Consider the following 19,575-nt stretch of genomic DNA (forward strand, 5'->3'; position numbering starts at 1 on the left):
CTAGCCAGTCCCTGACACTGGGTGACCTCAGGCTGGTTGCAGTCTCTCAGCCTAACCACCTTTGCAGGTTTGTTGTGAGGATGGAATGAGGAGGAGGAGAACCATGAACAACTTACTCCTTAACTTAAAGAAAACAAAAGAGATTATTGTGGACTTTAGGAAATATAAATTGAATATTCAGCCACTTATTTTTGAGGAGAAGTGTGTGGAACAGGTCTCGGTGTTTCGATTTCTGGGAATGGAGTTGAGAGATGATCTAACCTGGGGAGAAAACAACAAAGACCTGATGAAGAGAGCACAGCAGAGGTTCTATTTTCTGAGTATCCTCCGGAAAAATAATCTGTCAAAGGACCTGTTGATGGCATTTTACCATTGTACTGTTGAGAGCGTATTAACTTATGGTCTGTGTGTGTGGTTTGGGAGCTGCATGGTCAAGGAAAAAACAATGTTGTCCAGGGTTGTAAAGACTGCAGAGAGAATAACTGGGTGCACTCTTCCCACCTTGGATCAAATCTATGCTTCCAGGTGCTATAAGAAAGCTGCAGAGATAGTGCAGGATAGTGCGCAACCCGGAAATGATCTCTTTCAGCTTCTGCCTTCTGGAAGAAGGTAGAGGGTTATAAAGACTAGGACTAGCTGCCTGAGAAACAGTTCTATTCAAATGCAATTTTGGTTTTAAATGCGGTGTAAGGTAGTCTCCTGCCAACCTAGCAGTTTGAAAGCACACCAAAAAGTGCAAGTAGATAAATAGGTACCACTCCGGCGGGAAGGTAAACGGCATTTCCGTGCACTGCTCGGAAGGTTTGCCAGAAGCAGCTTAGTCATGCTGGCCACATGACCCGGAAGCTGTACGCTGGCTCCCTTGGCCAGTAAAGCGAGATGAGCGCCGCAACCCCAGAGTCAGTCATGACTGGACCTAATGGTCAGGGGTCCCTTTACCTTTTTAAGGTAGTCTCTATGGGAGTATATTGTATTTAATTATGGGGTATCAGAGTTTTTAGGGGGCTAAACAGGCTGGGAGAGCTGGGATAGCAGGCTTGTTGGTTTCTGAATGTCTGATGTAGATTTTCAGTTTCATTGTTCTGTATGGGACAATGACAATAAAGATTATCGTATTGTATCATATCGTATCGTATCGTATCATATCGTATTGTACACCACCTAGAACTCCTTGGAGGAAAAATTGGTATCAGTGAAATGAAATGAAATGAAATGAATGTGATTATGATGTCTCCCCCACCTCCAGATTTTTTCCTGGCTCATTTGTGCACAGAATGAAGATGTTTCTAATTTTTCTTCTGGTTACTCTCGGAGCACAGATGTCTACAGCACAGAGACCTGGTAATTCAGTATCCTTTTTTAAAAATGTAGCATGTCATATTTTGTGTTAAGATCAGTGGTTCTAAATAAACACAATTTTCACAATTTTCAATTGTGTCTATTTAAAGACGCTGGTAGCATTGAGATAAATTCAACGGTGTAAATAGGTTTTGATGGATGTAACAATGGATTATTGAATGGTTTCGTTAATGCAAAATATGCAGGGATGTATGGTATGCAAAATGAACCACGGAAAAAGAAGGGAAGTCACTGATTTAAGGTTGTCTAAATGGATATTTTGAAATGTAATTTAGAAAATTATATAAATTTTATTAAATTCTCAGTGGTCCTTACAGTCTGGTGGCAATTTAGATCATAAGCACCTTTCAAATAGATATTTGGTAGTAGGTTTGCAGTGGGGGGGGGGGAGAGAGACGGAGTTCAGGGCCGGCTCACCCATGTGGCAAGGTGAGGTGCCTCGGGCGGCAGGATTCGCAGGGGCAGCAGCAGATCTGGCCTCCAAGGAATGCATCATCCGCTGTTGCCACCACCATTGGCAGCAGGGGCCGGATCTGTTGTCTCCTTGGCAGCCCTCCCTCGATGCCATCTCTACAATAGGAGAGAATGCTGGTCTCCTCACACTCATAGGGAGGAAATGGTGGGGTCTGTTGTTCCCTGGGCACTGCCCCCCCCCTTCTTTTTTTGCCTCAGGTGCCAAAATATATTGAGCCAGATCTGGGATAGCTACATGTGAAACTTTAGAAAACTGCACATGTATAGATGGCATTATCATTGTTATCCTTAATATTAAATTATTTTTAATGGGACAAGGATTCAGGGGCAGACAACAGCAAGCCAGTTTTGTTTGCGTGTTGTGTAAATTAGGAGGGCAAAGTGTGACCGCAGGGAAATGTGAGGCATGTTATAACATTTGACGCACTTAATTCTTCAAGATCTTTTTACACTGCCCTTCATTTCTCTAGAGCAATTTACAAGAAAGACTAAAGCAATTTCAGTGTAAATACAAAGTACAATAAATTGAGGATACAAGTTCACAAGAGCAATAGATATATTGGTATTTTTCTGACACCAGAGAATATTAACAAATAAAAGAGAATTCATGATAAACTGTATAATTTTTACATATTCGGGTTCCACTTCTTTTTATTTATTTATACCCTGCAATTGTCCCAGAAAAACCAGGACAACCTATTTTTTCTCATGAGAGGAAAAAATGGTGGCCACTTTGGGCACCGTGATCTCGTGCAATTTCATGCTGTGATTTCCCACAAGAAAAGCACTTTGGGGGCCACGGTCTTGTGTGGTGCCCCAAAAGGCATGTTTTGGGGCACTATGTCCCCCCAAAACACTTTGGGGAGGGGAATCATGAGAGATCACAGCACCCTAAATGGCCGCCGTCCTCTCACAAGAAAGAAAAAATGAGAAGATGGGGTCCTGGAAGATGGGGTCCCGTTTTTTTACCTTCAATTTGTTGGAAGGTATGTTTATTGTCTGTGTAAAGCCCTGATAAGCTTATGCACTAAGTTTTTATTTTCTGCTTTCTCAGCCAATGAATCTGCAGATATTGTCCTTTTGATCGACAGCTCTGATGCCCTTGGGAGAAGGGCTTTTCCATCTGTGAAATCCTTCGTTAGCAGAATCATCAACAGCCTCCCAATTGGCCCAAACAGGTATCGAATTGCACTCGTGCAATACAGCGATGACGTGAAGGTTGAATTCCAGCTGGACGACTATAAAGCAAAGAACCCCATGCTGAACCAACTCAAAAAGGTTTCATTCAAAGGTGGACCTTTGAGGACTGGGAATGCCATACGAAGGGTCCACGAGACATTTTTCAGAAGCCCGAGGAAAGACAGGAGCCAGATTGTGGTGGTCACAACTTCAGCGATGTCAGATGATCCCGTGGAAGAAGCGGCAAGCCGATTGAGGCGGGATGGAATAAAAATAATCGTGTTAGGAATCCAGGAGGCGTTGCCTCAAGCGCTGCAGTCAATAGCTACTCCTCCATTCCACTATAAATTTGGTACACCAAGGGATCTCCTAGCGTTTTCTCAAAACATGTCTGAAGTTATTGGAAAGGCAGCACAAATGGAGATTTTCATGGCCAAGCCAACGCCTGCACCTCCAAATGTGACAGAAAGTGTCACAGGAACCGTTGGTCCTGTATCTCCAGAAGGTAAAGAAAACAAGGCAGCAGAATTTCAGAAACATGGGTCAGAAAATCCCAAACTTCCTCATAATAATTTTTATTAATTTTAACATATAAATTATAATACATACCACAAATCTTCATCATTTATACAATCTTTTTTTGGACTTCCCTCAGCACCTCTGCTGATCCACCATTTTAACCACTTCTTATTCATTTCTTAAATTCTTATTACCTTTAATTATCATAACTAATCCTCCTCCCCTTTATCCATTTTTGCAATAAATCCAATAATACTTGTCACAAAACTTCTTGCAAACCTACAAACGTAGTCCGGTCATCACAAATACTTTTCAAATAATCTGTAAATTTATTCCAGTCTTCTGTGAATTTCTGGTCCCGCTGATTTCGAATCCTTCCTGTTAGTTTGTCCAGTTCTGCATAGTCCATTAATTTCATCCTCCATTCTTCTTTCGTCGGTAATTCTTCTTGCTTCCATTTTTGGGCCAATAACATTCTTGCTGCTGTTGTTGCGTATAAAAACAGCTTACATTCCTTTCTATTTATATCACTTCCTACAATGCCCAATAAGAATGCTTCTGGTTTCTTTATAAATGTCTATTTCAACATTTTTTTCATCTCATTATATATCATCTCCCGGAAGCTTTTCACCTTTTTACATTCCCACCACATGTGATAAAATGTTCCTTCTTTTTCTTTACATTTCCAGCATTTATTACTAACTTTATACATTTTAGCTAATTTGACAGGTGTAATATACCATCTATGCATCATTTTCATCACATTTTCTTTTAAGGCATTGCATGCGGTAAATTTTAAACCTTCTTTCCATAATTTTATCCAATCACTCAGCTGTATATTATACCCAAAATCTTTAGCCTAATGAATCATAACCAACTTTACCTCTTTATCCTTCAAATGCCATTCAAGAAGCAATTTATACATTTTGGACAAAATTCAGAAAATCCCAAACTTGTACCGCATTCGCACCAAACTTTGGGAGCGCTATGATACCACTTTCATTGCCACGGCTTCCCCCCAAAGAATTCTGGGAGCGGTAGTTTGCTAAGGGTGCTGAGAGTGGTTGGGCGACCCCTGTTCTCCTCACAAAGTTAAAAGTCCCAGCCTTTGCTGGGATGAAGGATCGGTTGTTAAATCACTGCAGGAATTGTAGCTCTGTGATGAAGAATAAGCGTCACCTAACGACGCTTTGATCCTTAACAAACCACAGTTCCCAGAATTCTTGGAGGCGGGGGAACTAGGACTGTTGAAAGTGGTGTCATAGTGCTTGAAATGTATGGTGTGAATGTTTCCTAGACGATACACGTACATATCACGTACATATCTAATGTGTCATGTTTGTATTTTTAAAAATGACACTGGGGTTGCAGTGTGTGGGGAGGAGGGACAGTATAGTCATTTGCCAAAGGGAAGAAGAGGCAAGCAATCTATTTCATCTCTGTGGGTCTCCAGCAAGGGCAGGATCCTGTAGCGTACTTCGGCGACAAAAAATCAAATAGAGAAACTTAGCTACTGTCTTGGTGAGCTCCTGGTCTCTCTCCTGTAATAAGAAGCGTATAACCTCTGTCTCTGGTTTCCATGTTGGAATGCATTTTGTTGTTGTTGTTGTTTAGTCGTGTCCGACTCTTCGTGACCCCATGGACCAGAGCACGCCAGGCACTCCTGTCTTCCACTGCCTCCCGCAGTTTGGTCAAACTCATGCTGGTAGCTTCAAGAACATATCCAACCATCTCGTCCTCTGCCGTCCCCTTCTCCTTATGCCCTCAATCTTTCCCAACATCAGGGTCTTTTCCAGGGAGTCTTCTCTTCTCATGAGGTGGCTAAAGTACTGGAGCCTCAGCTTCAGGATCTGTCCTTCCAGTGAGCACTCAGGGCTGATTTCCTTCAGAATGGAGAGGTTTGATCTTCTTGCAGTCCATGGGACTCTCAGGAGTCTCCTCCAGCACCATAATTCAAAAGCATCAATTCTTCGGCGATCAGCCTTCTTTATGGAATACATAGATGGTCTAAGAATTGTTGGCGGAGATCATCGTACATTTTACATTTAAGGGCCATGTGAGCTAGAGTTTCCACCAGGTGGGTATCGCATGGGCAGATCCTATCTCCTTCTGCCATACCCGCAAACCTACCCCAAAGGAGGTTAGAAAGATTAGAATTGAACCTAGCCAGCAAAAAAGCCCTTCTTTCTTGCGGGTTAAACAAAAATTGTAAATAATTAAGGTTAAGTTCCTGCGCCCAAAAGAGTCGAAAATAAAGATGGGAACATGTTTTTTCCGCAGCTGAGATTAGTTCCTGGCTCTCTTCAGCAGCACATATACTAAAATTGGAACAGTACAGAGAAGATTAGCATGGCCCCTGCACAATGCATAACAAATTAATCCATTCCAGACTTTTAAAAACAACCCCTAAAACAGAAATTTAACATGAATTTTACTATCTAACGAGACTTTTGATCCATAAAATGAAAACTGTGTGGAACCCAGTTCAGCTACTGATTGATTGATTGATTGATTGATTGTGTGACTGCGAAAATGGATTAAAGCCCCCCATCCAAACAATGACTATCATCAGTGAAGATAAGATTTTTTTTATTTTTTTATTATCTACAATACTGTCTTATTTATTTTATAGCACAGTCTGGGGGGCTTTAATCCATTTTCGCAGTCACACAATCAATCAATCAATCAATCAATCAATCAGTAGCTGAACTGGGTTCACACAGTCACAAAAACAAATGAACCAAAAAAGCCTCAAAAGCAAAAATGCAAAATAAATAGCAAAAATAAAAGTGCTAAACTTAATCCGTTCCGGAAGTCCCTTTGACTTCCAAAATGTTTGAAAACCAAGGCACAGCTTCTGATTGGTGCAGGCGCTCCGGAAACAATAGCTGACAGCTGCATCGGATGTTTGGCTTCCAAAAAGTGTTCAAAAACCAGAACACTTATTTCTGGGTTTTCAGCGTTTGAGAACTAAGGTACCACTTTAGTTCCATTTCAATAAATGAGCATAGCTAAGTTAGGTCCATTAATTTCGATGGGTCTGCTCTTGAAATTTAGCTGGATATCACCCCAGGTGGAAATGCTCCAACTATTTATTCAAAGCTGCAGGGCAGAAATCTCTGACTTATAAGAAGAGCAGGAAAAAAGCTTGGCGGAATAATGTCCTGATTGCTGATTGTCTTGGCCTGAATCAGCGAGACTTTTTGCCAGCACAGCATGTCTAACCCCCTCTCTGTCCCCTCTCTCAGACTTTGCATCCAACAGTGAAAGCATTTTCCTATCAATCCTCTCACACTTCCCTTAATGTTTGTCCCTTAAAGAGACACTGCACAACTCACCTGGCTCTTTCTTAGGAGAATGGAACTGGTCTCCCTGATAAGAAATCTGAAAGGTAACTCGGGGGATTTGAACCTTTCAGGCATATGGTGAAAAGCAGATTCGCAATTATCCTATTAGCTTGAAAAACAATCTGCAAGTGTTTGTTGCCATCAGAATGCTAGCAGAGGTGGGGGCAGAGGCAGGAGGGGGGCAGAGGCTGGACACCCACAGCAAAAAAATTGTGGGTCCCCGGGTCCCCAGGACCCCCTGGAGATGGTACCAGTGGGGCTGGCTACCCATTTTATGATATCTTGCTGACCCCTATCCTTCCAAGAGAGAGCAACTTGATTCTCTTCCTGGTGGAGGGAGGGGGGATTCAGCAAGTCTCTCCCCCCTAATGGCAGGAATGGCTTTGCTAAGCACATTCCCAAAGCAGTTCAGGAGACGGTGAATGCCTAGGACTGCTGAGTATTCTTTGTGCACTTAAGAAACTTTAGCAAACAAACTGTGCGGTGGGGAGGTGGATTACTAACCGTAGCTGTCAACTGTCCCTTATTTGGCGGGAAACTCCCTTATCCCAGCGCCATGTCCTGCTGCTGTCCCTTATTGATGATGTCCCTTAAATTTCCCAGGTTTCAAAGGAAGCAGCTCCTCTCCCTCCCTCCCTACCGGCCAGGGAGGAGGGAGGCTCCAACTGTGTTGCTTGGCTGCGTTGCTCACCCAAGAAGGAGTCTAAGAACGACTGGGGGGTGGAGCTTGCATGCCTTGTGCCGATCAAATCGGTCGCGTTGCCTCGGGTCTCGCCTTTGCTCAGCGCTTCCCAGCGGAGAGGTGACGGTGGTTTTCCTTGCTGCATCCCCTTTGCCAGGTTGCTGCGCTGTGGGAACCACTGCTTGAGGCTTCGTTTGGCTGCTGGCTGGGCTTTCTGCCTTTGGCTTGGAGGGGCTCAGAAGTTTTAGCATACCTGTGCCTGGAAAATCCCTTATTTTCGCTGCTGATCCCTTATTTTCGAGGCTGCTGGTCCCTTATTTTCAAATCTGTAAGTTGACAGCTATGTTACTAACGCTGTGCTATTTCCCCCCCACCCAGCTCTGACGTGCCATGAGGACTCAGTTGCAGACGTCGTATTTATTGTGGATGAGGGTGTTTCACAGGCGAATGCTGAATATATCAGAGAGTTCTTGCAGAACACAGTAAACTCTCTCGACGTGAAGGAAGCGTGCATAAGGATGGGCATCGTGACGTACAGCACGGAGGCCAAAGTATTAACTTCTCTGAGAGACGAAACGAAGAAAACAGACATTTTTCAGAAAATTAGGAGCTTTTCCCCTAAAGAAGGGAAATCTCATTTGGGTGCTGCCATTAATATGACCACAAAACGTGTTTTTGCCGACAGGAGAAGGAGTGTAGAGAAGGTAGCCACCATTATCACCCACAGGCCCTCAGATGATGATATAAGAGGGGCAGCTTCTCTCATTAGCAGGGCTGGTGTGACTGTCTTTGCCATCGGCGTTGAAAGAGCAGACGCCGCTCAGTTGACTCAGATTGTGTCATATCCGTCAGAACCGAATATTATCAAACTGACAGAATTTTCCGACCTGCCCAGACAGGACAAGACGTTTCACAAGAAACTCTTCAACCAAATAAAAGGCAGACTCTATGTCCAACCTGAAATGAAAAAACAGCTCAAATCAGGTAAAGACATTGACGCAATCTGGTCCTAGCTTCGGTCTTTCAGCTCTTTGTTTTGAGGTTTCAAATATAATATAATAATAATAATTTATTATTTGTACCCCGCCAATCTGGCTGGGTTTCCCCAGCCACTCTGGGCGGCTTCCACAGAGACCAAAAATACACTAAAATGTCACACATTAAAAACTTCCCTGAACAGGGATGCCTTAAGATGTCTTCTGAATGTCAGGTAGTTCTTTATCTCTTTGACATCTGAAGGGAGGGTGTTCCACAGGGTGGATGCCACTACTGAGAAGGCCCTCTGTCTGGTTCCCTGTTACCTCACTTCTCGCAATGAGGGAACTGCCAGAAGGCCCTCGGTGCTGGATCTCAGTGTCCGGGCTGAACGATGGGGGTGGAGGCGCTCCTTCAGGTATACAGGACCGAGGCCGTTTAGGGCATTAAAGGTCAACACCAACACTTTGAATTGTGCTCGGAAACGTACTGGGAGCCAATGCAGATCTCTCAGGACCGCTGTTATGTGGTCCCGGCGGCCACTCCCAGTCACCAGTCTAGCTGCCGCATTCTGGATTAATTGCAGTTTCCGGGTCACCTTCAAAGGTAGCCCCACGTAGAGCGCATTGCAGTAGTCCAAGCGGGAGATAACTAGAGCATGCACCACTCTGGCAAGACTCTGAAAAGACCACTGAACTGTGAAAAACTAACCTGTATAAATGTTTTCTCCTTTCTCCTTTTTTTTAAAAAAATATATATATTCTGCCTTCATTTTTTTTAACATTCTGCCTACCATATTTTTGATACCACAAACTCTGTCTGCATTTGGCCCTCTGCCTACATAGCTTTGAATACTATCATGCAAGCCCAATGCTTATCTTTCGGGTCCAACGTGAGGATGGGGAACTTGTGGCTCTCCGAATATTGCCTAACTACAACTCCCACTATCCTTGTCCACTCACCATGTTGACTGAGGCTTATGGGACTTGGAGTCCAGCAACACTGGAGGGCTGCTGGTCCCCACCCAGACTGTGTTGAATTGACCTCTACTGACATAAAATCTCTCTATATTCTTGTAGGATGTATGGAGACAGAAAGGGCTGATATTTATTTTCTCCTTGATGATTCGTCAAGCATTCATGTCAATGACTTCGAGAAGATGAAGAATTTTGTGAGGAATGCTACTAAGCTGTTTACTATAGGACCTGATAATGTTCGATTTGGAGTTGTTCAGTATTCAAAAAATACTATCGTACCAATTAGACTTGGTCAGCACACCACCCGCATCAGTTTAGAAAAAGAAGTGAATCGTATCGGACATAGAGCACAACCAGAAACAAATACAGGAGCAGCTATAAATTTCACACGGACATTGTTTAAGGAAGCAAGACAACAGTGTCGCGGCAATGTTCCCTGCTATCTCATTGTGCTGACGGATGGGGAAGCACGTGATGACGTGAAGGTAGCTGCTCAGCTACTGAGACAGGCAAATGTCAACATTTACGCCATTGGAGTGAAAGACGCCATCAAAGAAGAGTTGTTTGATATTGCGGGCTCAGCGTCAAGGGTTTACTTTGTGCAACAGTACGAAGCCTTGGAAAAAATAAAAAATGTTGTTTTTCGGGACATATGCAATGAAAAGGGTAAAGAGAAATTCCCTTGGTAATTCTTTCCATAAACAGAATAATAATAATAAAATAATATTTTTTTATTTATACCCCACCCATCTGGCTGGGTTTCCTCAGCCACTCTGGGCAGCTCCCAACAGAGTATTAAAAATACAATAAAACATCAAACATTAAAAACGTCCCTAAACAGGGCTGCCTTCAAATGTCTTCTAAAAGTCAGATAGTTGTTTATTTCCTTGACATCTGACAGGAGGGAGTTCCACAGGACGCCACCACTGAGAAGGCCCTCTGCCTGGTTCCCTTTAACCTCACTTCTCGCAGTGAGGAAACCACCAGAAGGCCCTTGGAGCTAGACCTCAGTGTCCGGGATGAATGATGGGGGTGGAGATGCTCCTTCAGGTATACTGGGCCGAGGCCGTTTAGTGTTTTAAAGGTCAGCACAACACTTTGCATTGTGCTCAGAAACCTACTGGGAGCCAATATAGGTCTTTCAGGACTGGTGTTATATGGTCTCGGTGGCCACCCCCAGTCACCAGTCTAGCTGCTGCATTCTGCAAGGACGGGGAGCCACTACAGAAAAGGCCCATTCCCACGTTGCCATTCTGGATTAGTTGTAGTTTTCGAGTCAATGCTGTCAAGCAAACCCAAGTCCTTGCATCAATATTTTCATGAACATTTATTGCTTCCAGAACCTATTTTCTGGTTGGAACTACTAGACACTACAGGGTATGCAACTTGTAGGCTGCTTCCGTGACTGCATGCTGTGAAATATTTGTAAAATAAATTTAAAAAATAAACTCAATTTGGGAAAAGGGGGTGCAATTTCCTGCTCCACCTCAAGCAACAAAATGTCCTCAATCTGACCTGCTTTAACATGTTTCTTTTCTGCTGAATTTGGCCTAATTCAAATGTATTTCTCTTAACCGGAGCAATCCTTGCTTTTCCTTCCACAGCCTGTGAGGGGAGGAAGGTTGATGTCATGTTCCTAGTGGACAGCTCTGGTAGCATAAGCTCTGAGGACTTTGCAAAAATGCAGGACTTCATGGCAGAGTTTGTGAACAAATCTAACATTGGCCCAGAACAAATGTACGTTGGTGCTGTGCAGTTCAGTGGCACAACCGAAGAAAAGTTCCCCCTCAATAGGTACTTGACAAAGAATGATATCATTGATGCTATTATGAATATGTCTCTTATCAGTGCCAATACACTCACTGGAAAAGCACTGGCAAATATTTCCAAGTATTTTGAGGCTGCCAAAGGGGCACGGCCTGGCGCCCACAAAGTTCTCATCCTGATCACTGATGGGGAAGCACAAGATGAGGTGAAAACTCCAGCCACAGCCCTGAGAGATAAAGGCATCACAATCTACTCAGTTGGTGTTTTTAATGCCAATAAAACTCAGCTCGAAGAGATCAGTGGGAAACCTGAGAGGGTGTTTTACGTGGAGAACTTTGATGTTTTGAATAAGGTACAGAATGAGCTCAGGTTTGGTGTGTGCAACCCTGAAGAGGGTAAGTACTGTTTCTGTTGGTCTTGGGTACATATGCACAGTGTGTGTGTGTGTGTGTGTGTGTGTGTGTGTGTGAGAGAGAGAGAGAGAGAGAGAGAGAGAGAGAGAGATTTCTGCAGCAGCAAAAGGGCAGTGCTTCAAATGCTATCTTCCAGTAGAAAGATAATCTAAAACTCAGTTTTAGGGCATATAAGTCAAATTACATTTCATTATACCCCCATCGGGGGATGTGGGTGGTGCTGTGGGTTAAACCACAGAGCCTAGGACTTGCCGATCAGAAGGTCGGCGGTTCAAATCCCCATGACGGGGTGAGCTCCCGTTGCTCAGTCCCTGCTCCTGCCAACCTAGCAGTTCGAAAGCACGTCAAAATACAAGTAGATAAATAGGTAGGATCTGGCGGGAAGGTAAACGGCGTTTCTGTGTGCTGCTCTGGTTCGCCAGAAGCGGCTTAGTCATGCTGGCCACATGACCCAGAAGCTGTACACCGGCTCCCTTGGCCAATAAAGCAAGATGAGCTCTGCAACCCCAGAGTCGGTCATGACTGGACCTAATGGTCAGGGGTCCCTTTACCTTTACCTTTATGCCCCCATCATATATTTCTGTGGCAGTTCTTCTAGGGAGGTAGGGGATGTGAGTGGTGCTGTGGTCTAAACCACTGAGCCTCTTAGGCTGACAGATCAGAAGGTCAGCAGTTCGAATCCCTGCAATGAGGTGAGCTCCCATTGGTCTGTCCCAGTTTCTGCCAACCTAGCAGTTCGAAAGCACGCTAGCACAAGTAGATAAATAGGTACCAGCGTTTCCATGTGCTCTGGTTTCCATCACGGTGTTCCGTTGTGCCAGAAGTGGTTTAGTCCTGCTGGCCACATGACCCGGAAAGCTGTCTGTGGACAAACGCCAGCTCCCTCGGCCTGAAAGTGAGATGAGCACCGCAGCCCCATAGCTGCTTTTGACTGGACTTAATCATCCAGGGGTCCTTTACCTTTTTTTCTTTTCTTTTTTGCTAGAGAGGTGTGCCTCTTTCAGTATTTTCCCACCTTCAGTTGTTTTGCCTTATGCTGTCTTTTTTAATGTCCTGGATGACACGCAACCTCAATTTACCCTTTTCATCCAGACCATAACTTTGTAAAGTAGATCGCTTGTATTTCACTTTTACTGCTGAGGCTGTTTGATACAGGAAAGTGGCCCAAATCCCGCAAAATGTCTGTGTTGAGCTTTCACCGATTCAGCTACAATACATTTCTAACTGCATTGTGTTTATTCACTTGTCATACCAGGATCCTCCATGCATAATTTACTGCACTGAAATGATAGTTTACAAATAGACTTAATGCTATCATGTACCACTTCAATGATTCTTAAATAGGGGTCTTGAATCTTCTCTATAATGGGTCTGTAAAGAAATACATGTATTTTAAAGATAGAATTGTTATGTACACAGCAATTTTCTAAAGTTGCAAATATTGGAGTGCAATGTTGCTAACTGTGCTACAAATTGTGACTTTTTGTTGCCACAAATTCGCTGGGTGGTTTTGGCAAGCGCATCTTTCCATCTCAGGCGACCCACCTGCTTGCACACACATCCAACTCATCTCACAATGTTGCACACTTCATGCACTCTGGGTAAATATAGAATATAACATTGGCACCATCACGACGAACTCATTCATAATTGCAATAATGAGAAATATTGCATTCTTCACTTTGCCGTGTGCAATGAACTTGCATTTCTAAGAGTAACAAGGTGTTTGAATATGACTAATGAATATTGATGGTATCTTCTCTCATTTGCTTTCCAGAGTGCAAAAGGCTAGAGCGTTTGGATATAGTATTTGTAATTGATAGTTCTGGCAGCATTGGTCCTAACAACTATAATCTCATGAAAAACTTCATGATTGGCATTGTGAATAAATCTGATGTTGGCAAGGAGTTTGTTCAGTTTGGAGCCCTCAAATATTCAGATGATCCACACATTCTGTTTGATCTCGATGACCACAGTACACAATCAGCAGTCATTGATGCTATCAGGAGTGACACACATTTAGGGGGCAATACGTACACAGCTGAGGCTCTTGAACATTCAAAAGCACTTTTCACGGAGGCACGGGGCAGCCGCAAACACAGGGGCGTTTCCCAAATTCTTATGGTCATAACCGATGGTGAATCCCACGATACAGAAAGACTTGAGGAAGTGTCTAAAAAACTCAGGGATGATAAAATTACTATCTTGGCCATTGGGATAAAAGAAGCCAAACTTGATGAACTTTTGACTATGGCTGGATCAGAAAAAAACCAGTATTTTGTGGACACATTCGAAGGACTGCAAAACATATCCAAGAAATTATCAGATAATCTATGCAACAATTCAAGGCCAGGTAAGGTGCAGACTTACTCTTTTGTTGTGTTTACGTGTTGTTGCTTTTCAGTAGTAGGGGTGAAACAGCCTATCCTCATATATGTAGCGTGGTTAAAGTTGGTGTTTCCAGAGACATTTGGGAAATGGAAAAGTTTTGCATGGCAATTCCCCAGTTGCCCATTTTCTTTCAAAAGGTTGCTGTGTCAGTTATAAGATAATGGACTTGTGATAATTTCACTTCACCCATTTGTAATTACATTATATTTTAGTCCTTCCTTTAGCCATTATTATTATTATTATTTTAAATGTACACACTGCCCATGATCTGTAGATTTCAGGGCAGCTCATGAGCCTTGAGCTTTGGTCATCAGGACCTCAACTGTTTAATCATGTCCTGTTCTACTCTGTTAAAATAACTTTCAGGAAACATGACTTTCCTACATTAGATTTCATGCCGAATATTCTTTTTCTCACCTTTTACTCCCAGTCAACTTTGATAGAAGGACTGTACATGGTGTGTGTGTGTGTGTGTGTGTGTGTGTGTGTGTGTGGACAAGTCTAAATCTGTGGATTCCTTTGAAGCCCAGGAAATGCAACCCCATCACAGAATAATGAAAACACGACTGAGCACAGCAGTCATCTACACATGCAAAGTAAAACCACAGAACACCTCTTTTACCAAACTAGGAAATAATTCCCCACTAGCCTTCCTGTGCCATCTTCATCAAGACCCATTGAAATGCAATAGAGATCTATTTTTGTCTGCCGGTTTGCCTCAGAAAGCTCACAGAAGACCACCAAACGAGATATTGTATGGAGGTTACCTGCATCTTCTTGATGCAGGTTGAAAGAGCAGCTCAGAGATGTGTCAAGTTTTCAGCTGGAAAACAGCAGAGGTTTCAAAGTTTAAGGGTCCCCCTCCCCTTACCTTCACTTTTTCTATTTGGACTAGAAACTTGTCATGGTTGGTTCTGTTGTTGTTCCTTAAATGAGGGAGGGAGGAAGGAAAATAATATTCAGTTTGGTTTTCAGTATACAGCAGAAGGTGGCACAATTCATTCTAAACCCCCAACCCTTTTGGGGGGCTGAACAAGCATTATCCTTATATCTGAGTACCCAGATAGGAAGCAAGGAGAGGGAGAGCAGGTTTGGACTGTGATGCTACAGAATACAGGTGTGGAATCCCATGTTATTAATAATCATAATCATAATAGAAGATGCCAAGAAAACTAACATAGAGTCCACCACTCTAAGACTTTGTATACCCCATGCATTTAAAGCACATTTATCCCAAAGACTCCTAAGGGATTCACATAAACCAAGACAAGGCAGTTGTACCGTACGGTTTTAAAGTCTTACTGTGGCTACTGACATCTCTTTTTAATAGACAGCTCTTGGTGGACTGGACTTGATAACCTTCATGGAATAAGTTATTCCATGTGACTGTTGCTTTCACCTTTTTTTGCAGTACTAATACAAAAATCTTGGTTTACATTGTTTCCCCCCTTGCAGAATGTGAGATCCAAGCTGATCTTGTTTTCCTGATTGATGGTTCCACAAGTATACCCCCAGAAGACTTCGAGAGGATGAAGGTCTTCCTGAAAAACCTGCTTGATTTAATTGATTATAATGACAACGTGCGAGTTGGTATGGCCCAATTTGCGGACCGATATGAAGAAGAATTTGGTCTGGGCGCTTATCAGAACAAACCAGAACTTCAAGAAAAAATTATTAACGTTACAATGATGGAAGGTGGTAATACATTCATTGGAGAGGCTCTCAAAGGAGTGAAGGCCTTCTTCAACTCCACAAGACGCAGAATACCTAGACACGTCGTGCCCAAGTTACTGCTAATCACAGATGGAGTCTCCGATGACCCTGTTGCTGACAGTGCAAGAGCCCTGGCTGCTGATGGTGTCGAGATTCACGCTATTGGAGTGGGAGAGGTTGACCGGGCAAAACTCATGGAGATAACTGATGACTCTGACAGGATATACTCTGTGGCGAATTTCACAGATCTGCCAAGTATTCTAACTCGCGTAACTAAAGAAGTGTGTCAAGATAAAAGTGAAGCAAGTAAGCTCCATTCAAAAACAACATTTTAGATCTCCTTTCATTATTTATGTAAAAATAGATTTATGTTTTCATAAAGGGCAAGGACTTTTTTTCAGCCGGAACTCACTGGAACTCAGTTCCAGCCCCTCTTAGGTGGGCGCCATTGCCGTTACTGTGGTACCTCAGGTTACCTATGCTTCAGGTTACATACGCTTCAGGTTACAGACTCCGCTAACCCAGAACTTTGCTTCAGGTTGAGAACAGAAATCATGCTCCGGTGGTGCGGCGGCAACAGGAGGCCCCATTAGCTAAAGTAGTGCTTCAGGTTAAGAACAGTTTCAGGTTAAGTACAGACCTCCAGAACAAATTAAGTACTTAACCCAAGGTACCACTGTATAAGAGAGCAAAGAAAGTGTTCATAGTGAGTTCCAGCACATCTTTTTCTAGAAAAATATCATTGCATATGGCTAATGCAATATAAAAAGGAATTGTGCATGTGTAAATTCATTCCCCCAAGAGTTTGTTCCCTTCTCCTTAGAAAACTACTTTTTGTTTTTATTTTGTCCTTATTTACTGTCACACTTGAGGGCCCTTCATTACTTCATTCTTGGCACTTGAAGCCCATTGGTGATAATCCACAAAATAATGGGACTAGCTTTGCCTGCTAAGAAGGACCTTGATCCACTTCTTCCCCTCTCTTTAATGTTCTTCTGCTAAGTAAGAACACCAATGTGAAAATTAATTGACATTAGCATTCTAAAAATATTTGATACCTGGCCTGGTCTCCTTGGCAACGCTTCCCCCAGGTGGGATTGGACAACTGACTGAGGTAGGCGGAGACCTCCAGGTATCACACCTGAGGGAAGGCAAAGCCAAGCCTATGCTGTTGGGGCCACTCCAGATCTAGGGGCTGCACGCGTCCACGCAAAGGGCGCCCCCCGTTTTAAGCGGGGAGCGGTCATTAGAGGTGGAACTTTACCTCAGATATGTGTTGAATTTTATTATTCAAATAATAATTTTGTATAAGGAATATTCAAAATATTGGAAGTGTGAGCTTTTGAGTCACTTCCACTTCTAGCATTTTGAATATTCTAAGAGGACATCTACTATACATGCACCAGAGTGAGATATCAGGCACCTTTCCTTGAACTTTACTGCTCCAAAATGCTGGTGTGGGTTTCATATGTGAATGTTCCATTTAAAAACAAGCAACCCAACACCTTCCCTGTGTTGGCTTTGGTTAGAATATATATATATATATATATATATATATATATATATATATATATGACCTTTAAAATATGTCTGCCCTAAGTAAGTTGCAAAATGTCCCCTTAAAAAGTTTATTTCCAAAGTTTCCCTCTTCTCCCAACATAGGAAAAGTAAGTTTTAAAAAATGGTTTACTTACAAACTCTCCAAAGCCAAATTCATGTGCTTCAGAAACTTGCACAGGCAGTAAAACTTGGCTTAGTTACAAAGTGGCTAAATTATTGGTATAGGAGCTCAAGTGGCTTGTGAGCGCCATGCAGAGCAATCAGCTCAAACCTCTTCACACATTGAGCTTCTCAGGTAGACTGGGGATTACCTAGTTTCTCCCAAAGTGACTGGAAGTGGGTATAGCTAAGCCAAAAGGAGGACAGTTTACTTTATGGTATTAACCCCTTCATGCATTAACTAGACTTGAGCATGTTGATTATATGAGGCTGGTTATCCCACACGCTGCATATTGAAGATTAACACATAAACTAGAAGGGTTCTAACATACCCTTCTCCATTAATCATTTTTATGTGAGGGTGATTAGCTGCAGGTATAGTCCAGGAAGAGTACCTCCCCTTGCACTGTGCAGTGTTATGGTCCAGGGGGGAAAAGCTGCACCACATGATTCTGCTGCAAATGTACATCAGCTCAAAGTATCGCTTTTTTCTGTTGCTGAAATTTGCTAAGCATCATTTTATATAGTCCATTTCAATGTATGTATGGTTGGCCAGTGGAATTTTATTTTTATTTATTTTTTGTGGCCAAACCGCTTTTATTGATTTTCCATTTTTTTCCCAAATCAACCACAAATTAAAGCACATTTAATACAATTTTTCCAAAAATTGGTTTCCCACACTCCATTGTTGATGTATCCATAGTTCCTCCTGTTGCTGCATTATTTTCCTAGTTATTTCTAATTCACATCCCATTCCTTGCAACTAACCTTACATTACTTTTTTTTTTTGTTTTTAACTCATTATCCTCAGCCATCAGCTATCCACTTGCCAATTCCTGCACGTACAATATATTAACATTTACAATATCTACAAGTGAGATTACTCAACAAATTACCAATCCATGATAAATCAATAATTATTATTTCTAAAATAAATGCTTTTCCTTCCTTCTGTGTGTATGGAAAGCTAAGAGTTCACTTTCACTAGATGTTTTCCTACTACTTCATATCTGCTCAGTCCAATTGGTCCAAGATTCCACCTGTCAGAGTCCTCTTTCATTTCCAATTCAAATATCTCCTCTTGTCATTTATAATCTGTTGACAATTTTAAAATGGGAATTTTAAGGACGACCATCCAGCTCAAGGTATTTTCCAGCAGGCACCTTCATAAAAACCAGCCCATAATGTCAGGAGAAGGCAGGCCATATTTCCTTGAGAACTTTGACAGTTCTAACTTTGGTCGCCCTTCCCTTAAACCAAGCAAACCCAAGTAAATGTATCCATCCATTAAATTTCCAAGTTTGCCTCTATATGGATAAATCCACTTCTTCCTTGGCGAGTAAAAAATCTTAACCAGTAGAAAAAAGACAGTCACGGAAACAAGAAATTACACAAAACAAATGAAATGCCATGAAAATCCCTGAAATGAGCAGTAATTGACTATAGAATTAAACTAAATAACAAAAATAAAAAAGTTTAAGGAAAAAAAAAAACCTAGAATTGAACAAAGCCATAACGGGATGCCGGCTACAAACCTCGTTTCACTGAACTATTCGGTTTCTTCAGAAGGAAATAGAGAAATCACGAACCTTAAATGATTTTAAACAAACTCAAGAACAGGGCTGAAACGCTTCCCTGAGTTTACAAAAAAGGTATGAAAACCTCAATGACAAGTTTTAGACATAGCCCTGTTTAAAGAAAGCCAAGCAGTATTAATAAGGAGTTGAGGACTCAGCTGTGAAAACTCTAGTATTGCCTTTACAAAAAGGTTTAAAAAAACTTACAAAGGAAAATGCGATAAGCTGTTTTAGATTTTAAACAAACTCAAAAACAGGGCTGAAACACTCCTAACTGCTGATGTTAAAGACTGATCAAAAAATCTTAAGATAGATGTTTCTCTAGATATCACCTGAGATACTTAGAAGTAACCAATCTCAAAGGATAAATGGTTCAAGTTTGTTAGAATACAGTTCTGCACTGCTCCTTCTGTACCTATCTTCTTCCAGGGTTTACTTTTAAAATTAATTTGTGATTTTTTTAAAAATCTTTGTGTTTCCCTA

General features: G+C 42.2%; 1 protein-coding gene across 2 annotated transcripts in view; it reads left to right on the plus strand.

Annotated features, from left to right (window-relative positions):
- Nucleotides 1-19,575, plus strand: part of LOC308459338 (collagen alpha-6(VI) chain-like) — a 75,110-nt gene that overhangs the window by 18,126 nt on the left and 37,409 nt on the right. Inside the window, exons 3-9 of one of the 2 annotated variants that reach the window (XM_080974528.1) lie at nucleotides 1,247-1,341; nucleotides 2,888-3,517; nucleotides 7,939-8,544; nucleotides 9,615-10,178; nucleotides 11,117-11,674; nucleotides 13,470-14,045; nucleotides 15,539-16,102. In XM_080974528.1, the coding sequence (XP_080830654.1) occupies nucleotides 1,275-1,341; nucleotides 2,888-3,517; nucleotides 7,939-8,544; nucleotides 9,615-10,178; nucleotides 11,117-11,674; nucleotides 13,470-14,045; nucleotides 15,539-16,102 (3,565 nt within the window). In that variant the 5' untranslated portion in view covers nucleotides 1,247-1,274. Of the gene's footprint in view, nucleotides 1-1,246; nucleotides 1,342-2,887; nucleotides 3,518-4,913; nucleotides 5,053-7,938; nucleotides 8,545-9,614; nucleotides 10,179-11,116; nucleotides 11,675-13,469; nucleotides 14,046-15,538; nucleotides 16,103-19,575 lie in introns of those variants that run through there. The other variant, XM_080974529.1, reaches the window with a different exon arrangement.

The sequence above is a fragment of the Podarcis pityusensis genome, assembly GCF_964106645.2.
Source record: "Podarcis pityusensis genome assembly, chromosome: 12".
NCBI classification, from domain to species: domain Eukaryota; kingdom Metazoa; phylum Chordata; class Lepidosauria; order Squamata; family Lacertidae; genus Podarcis; species Podarcis pityusensis.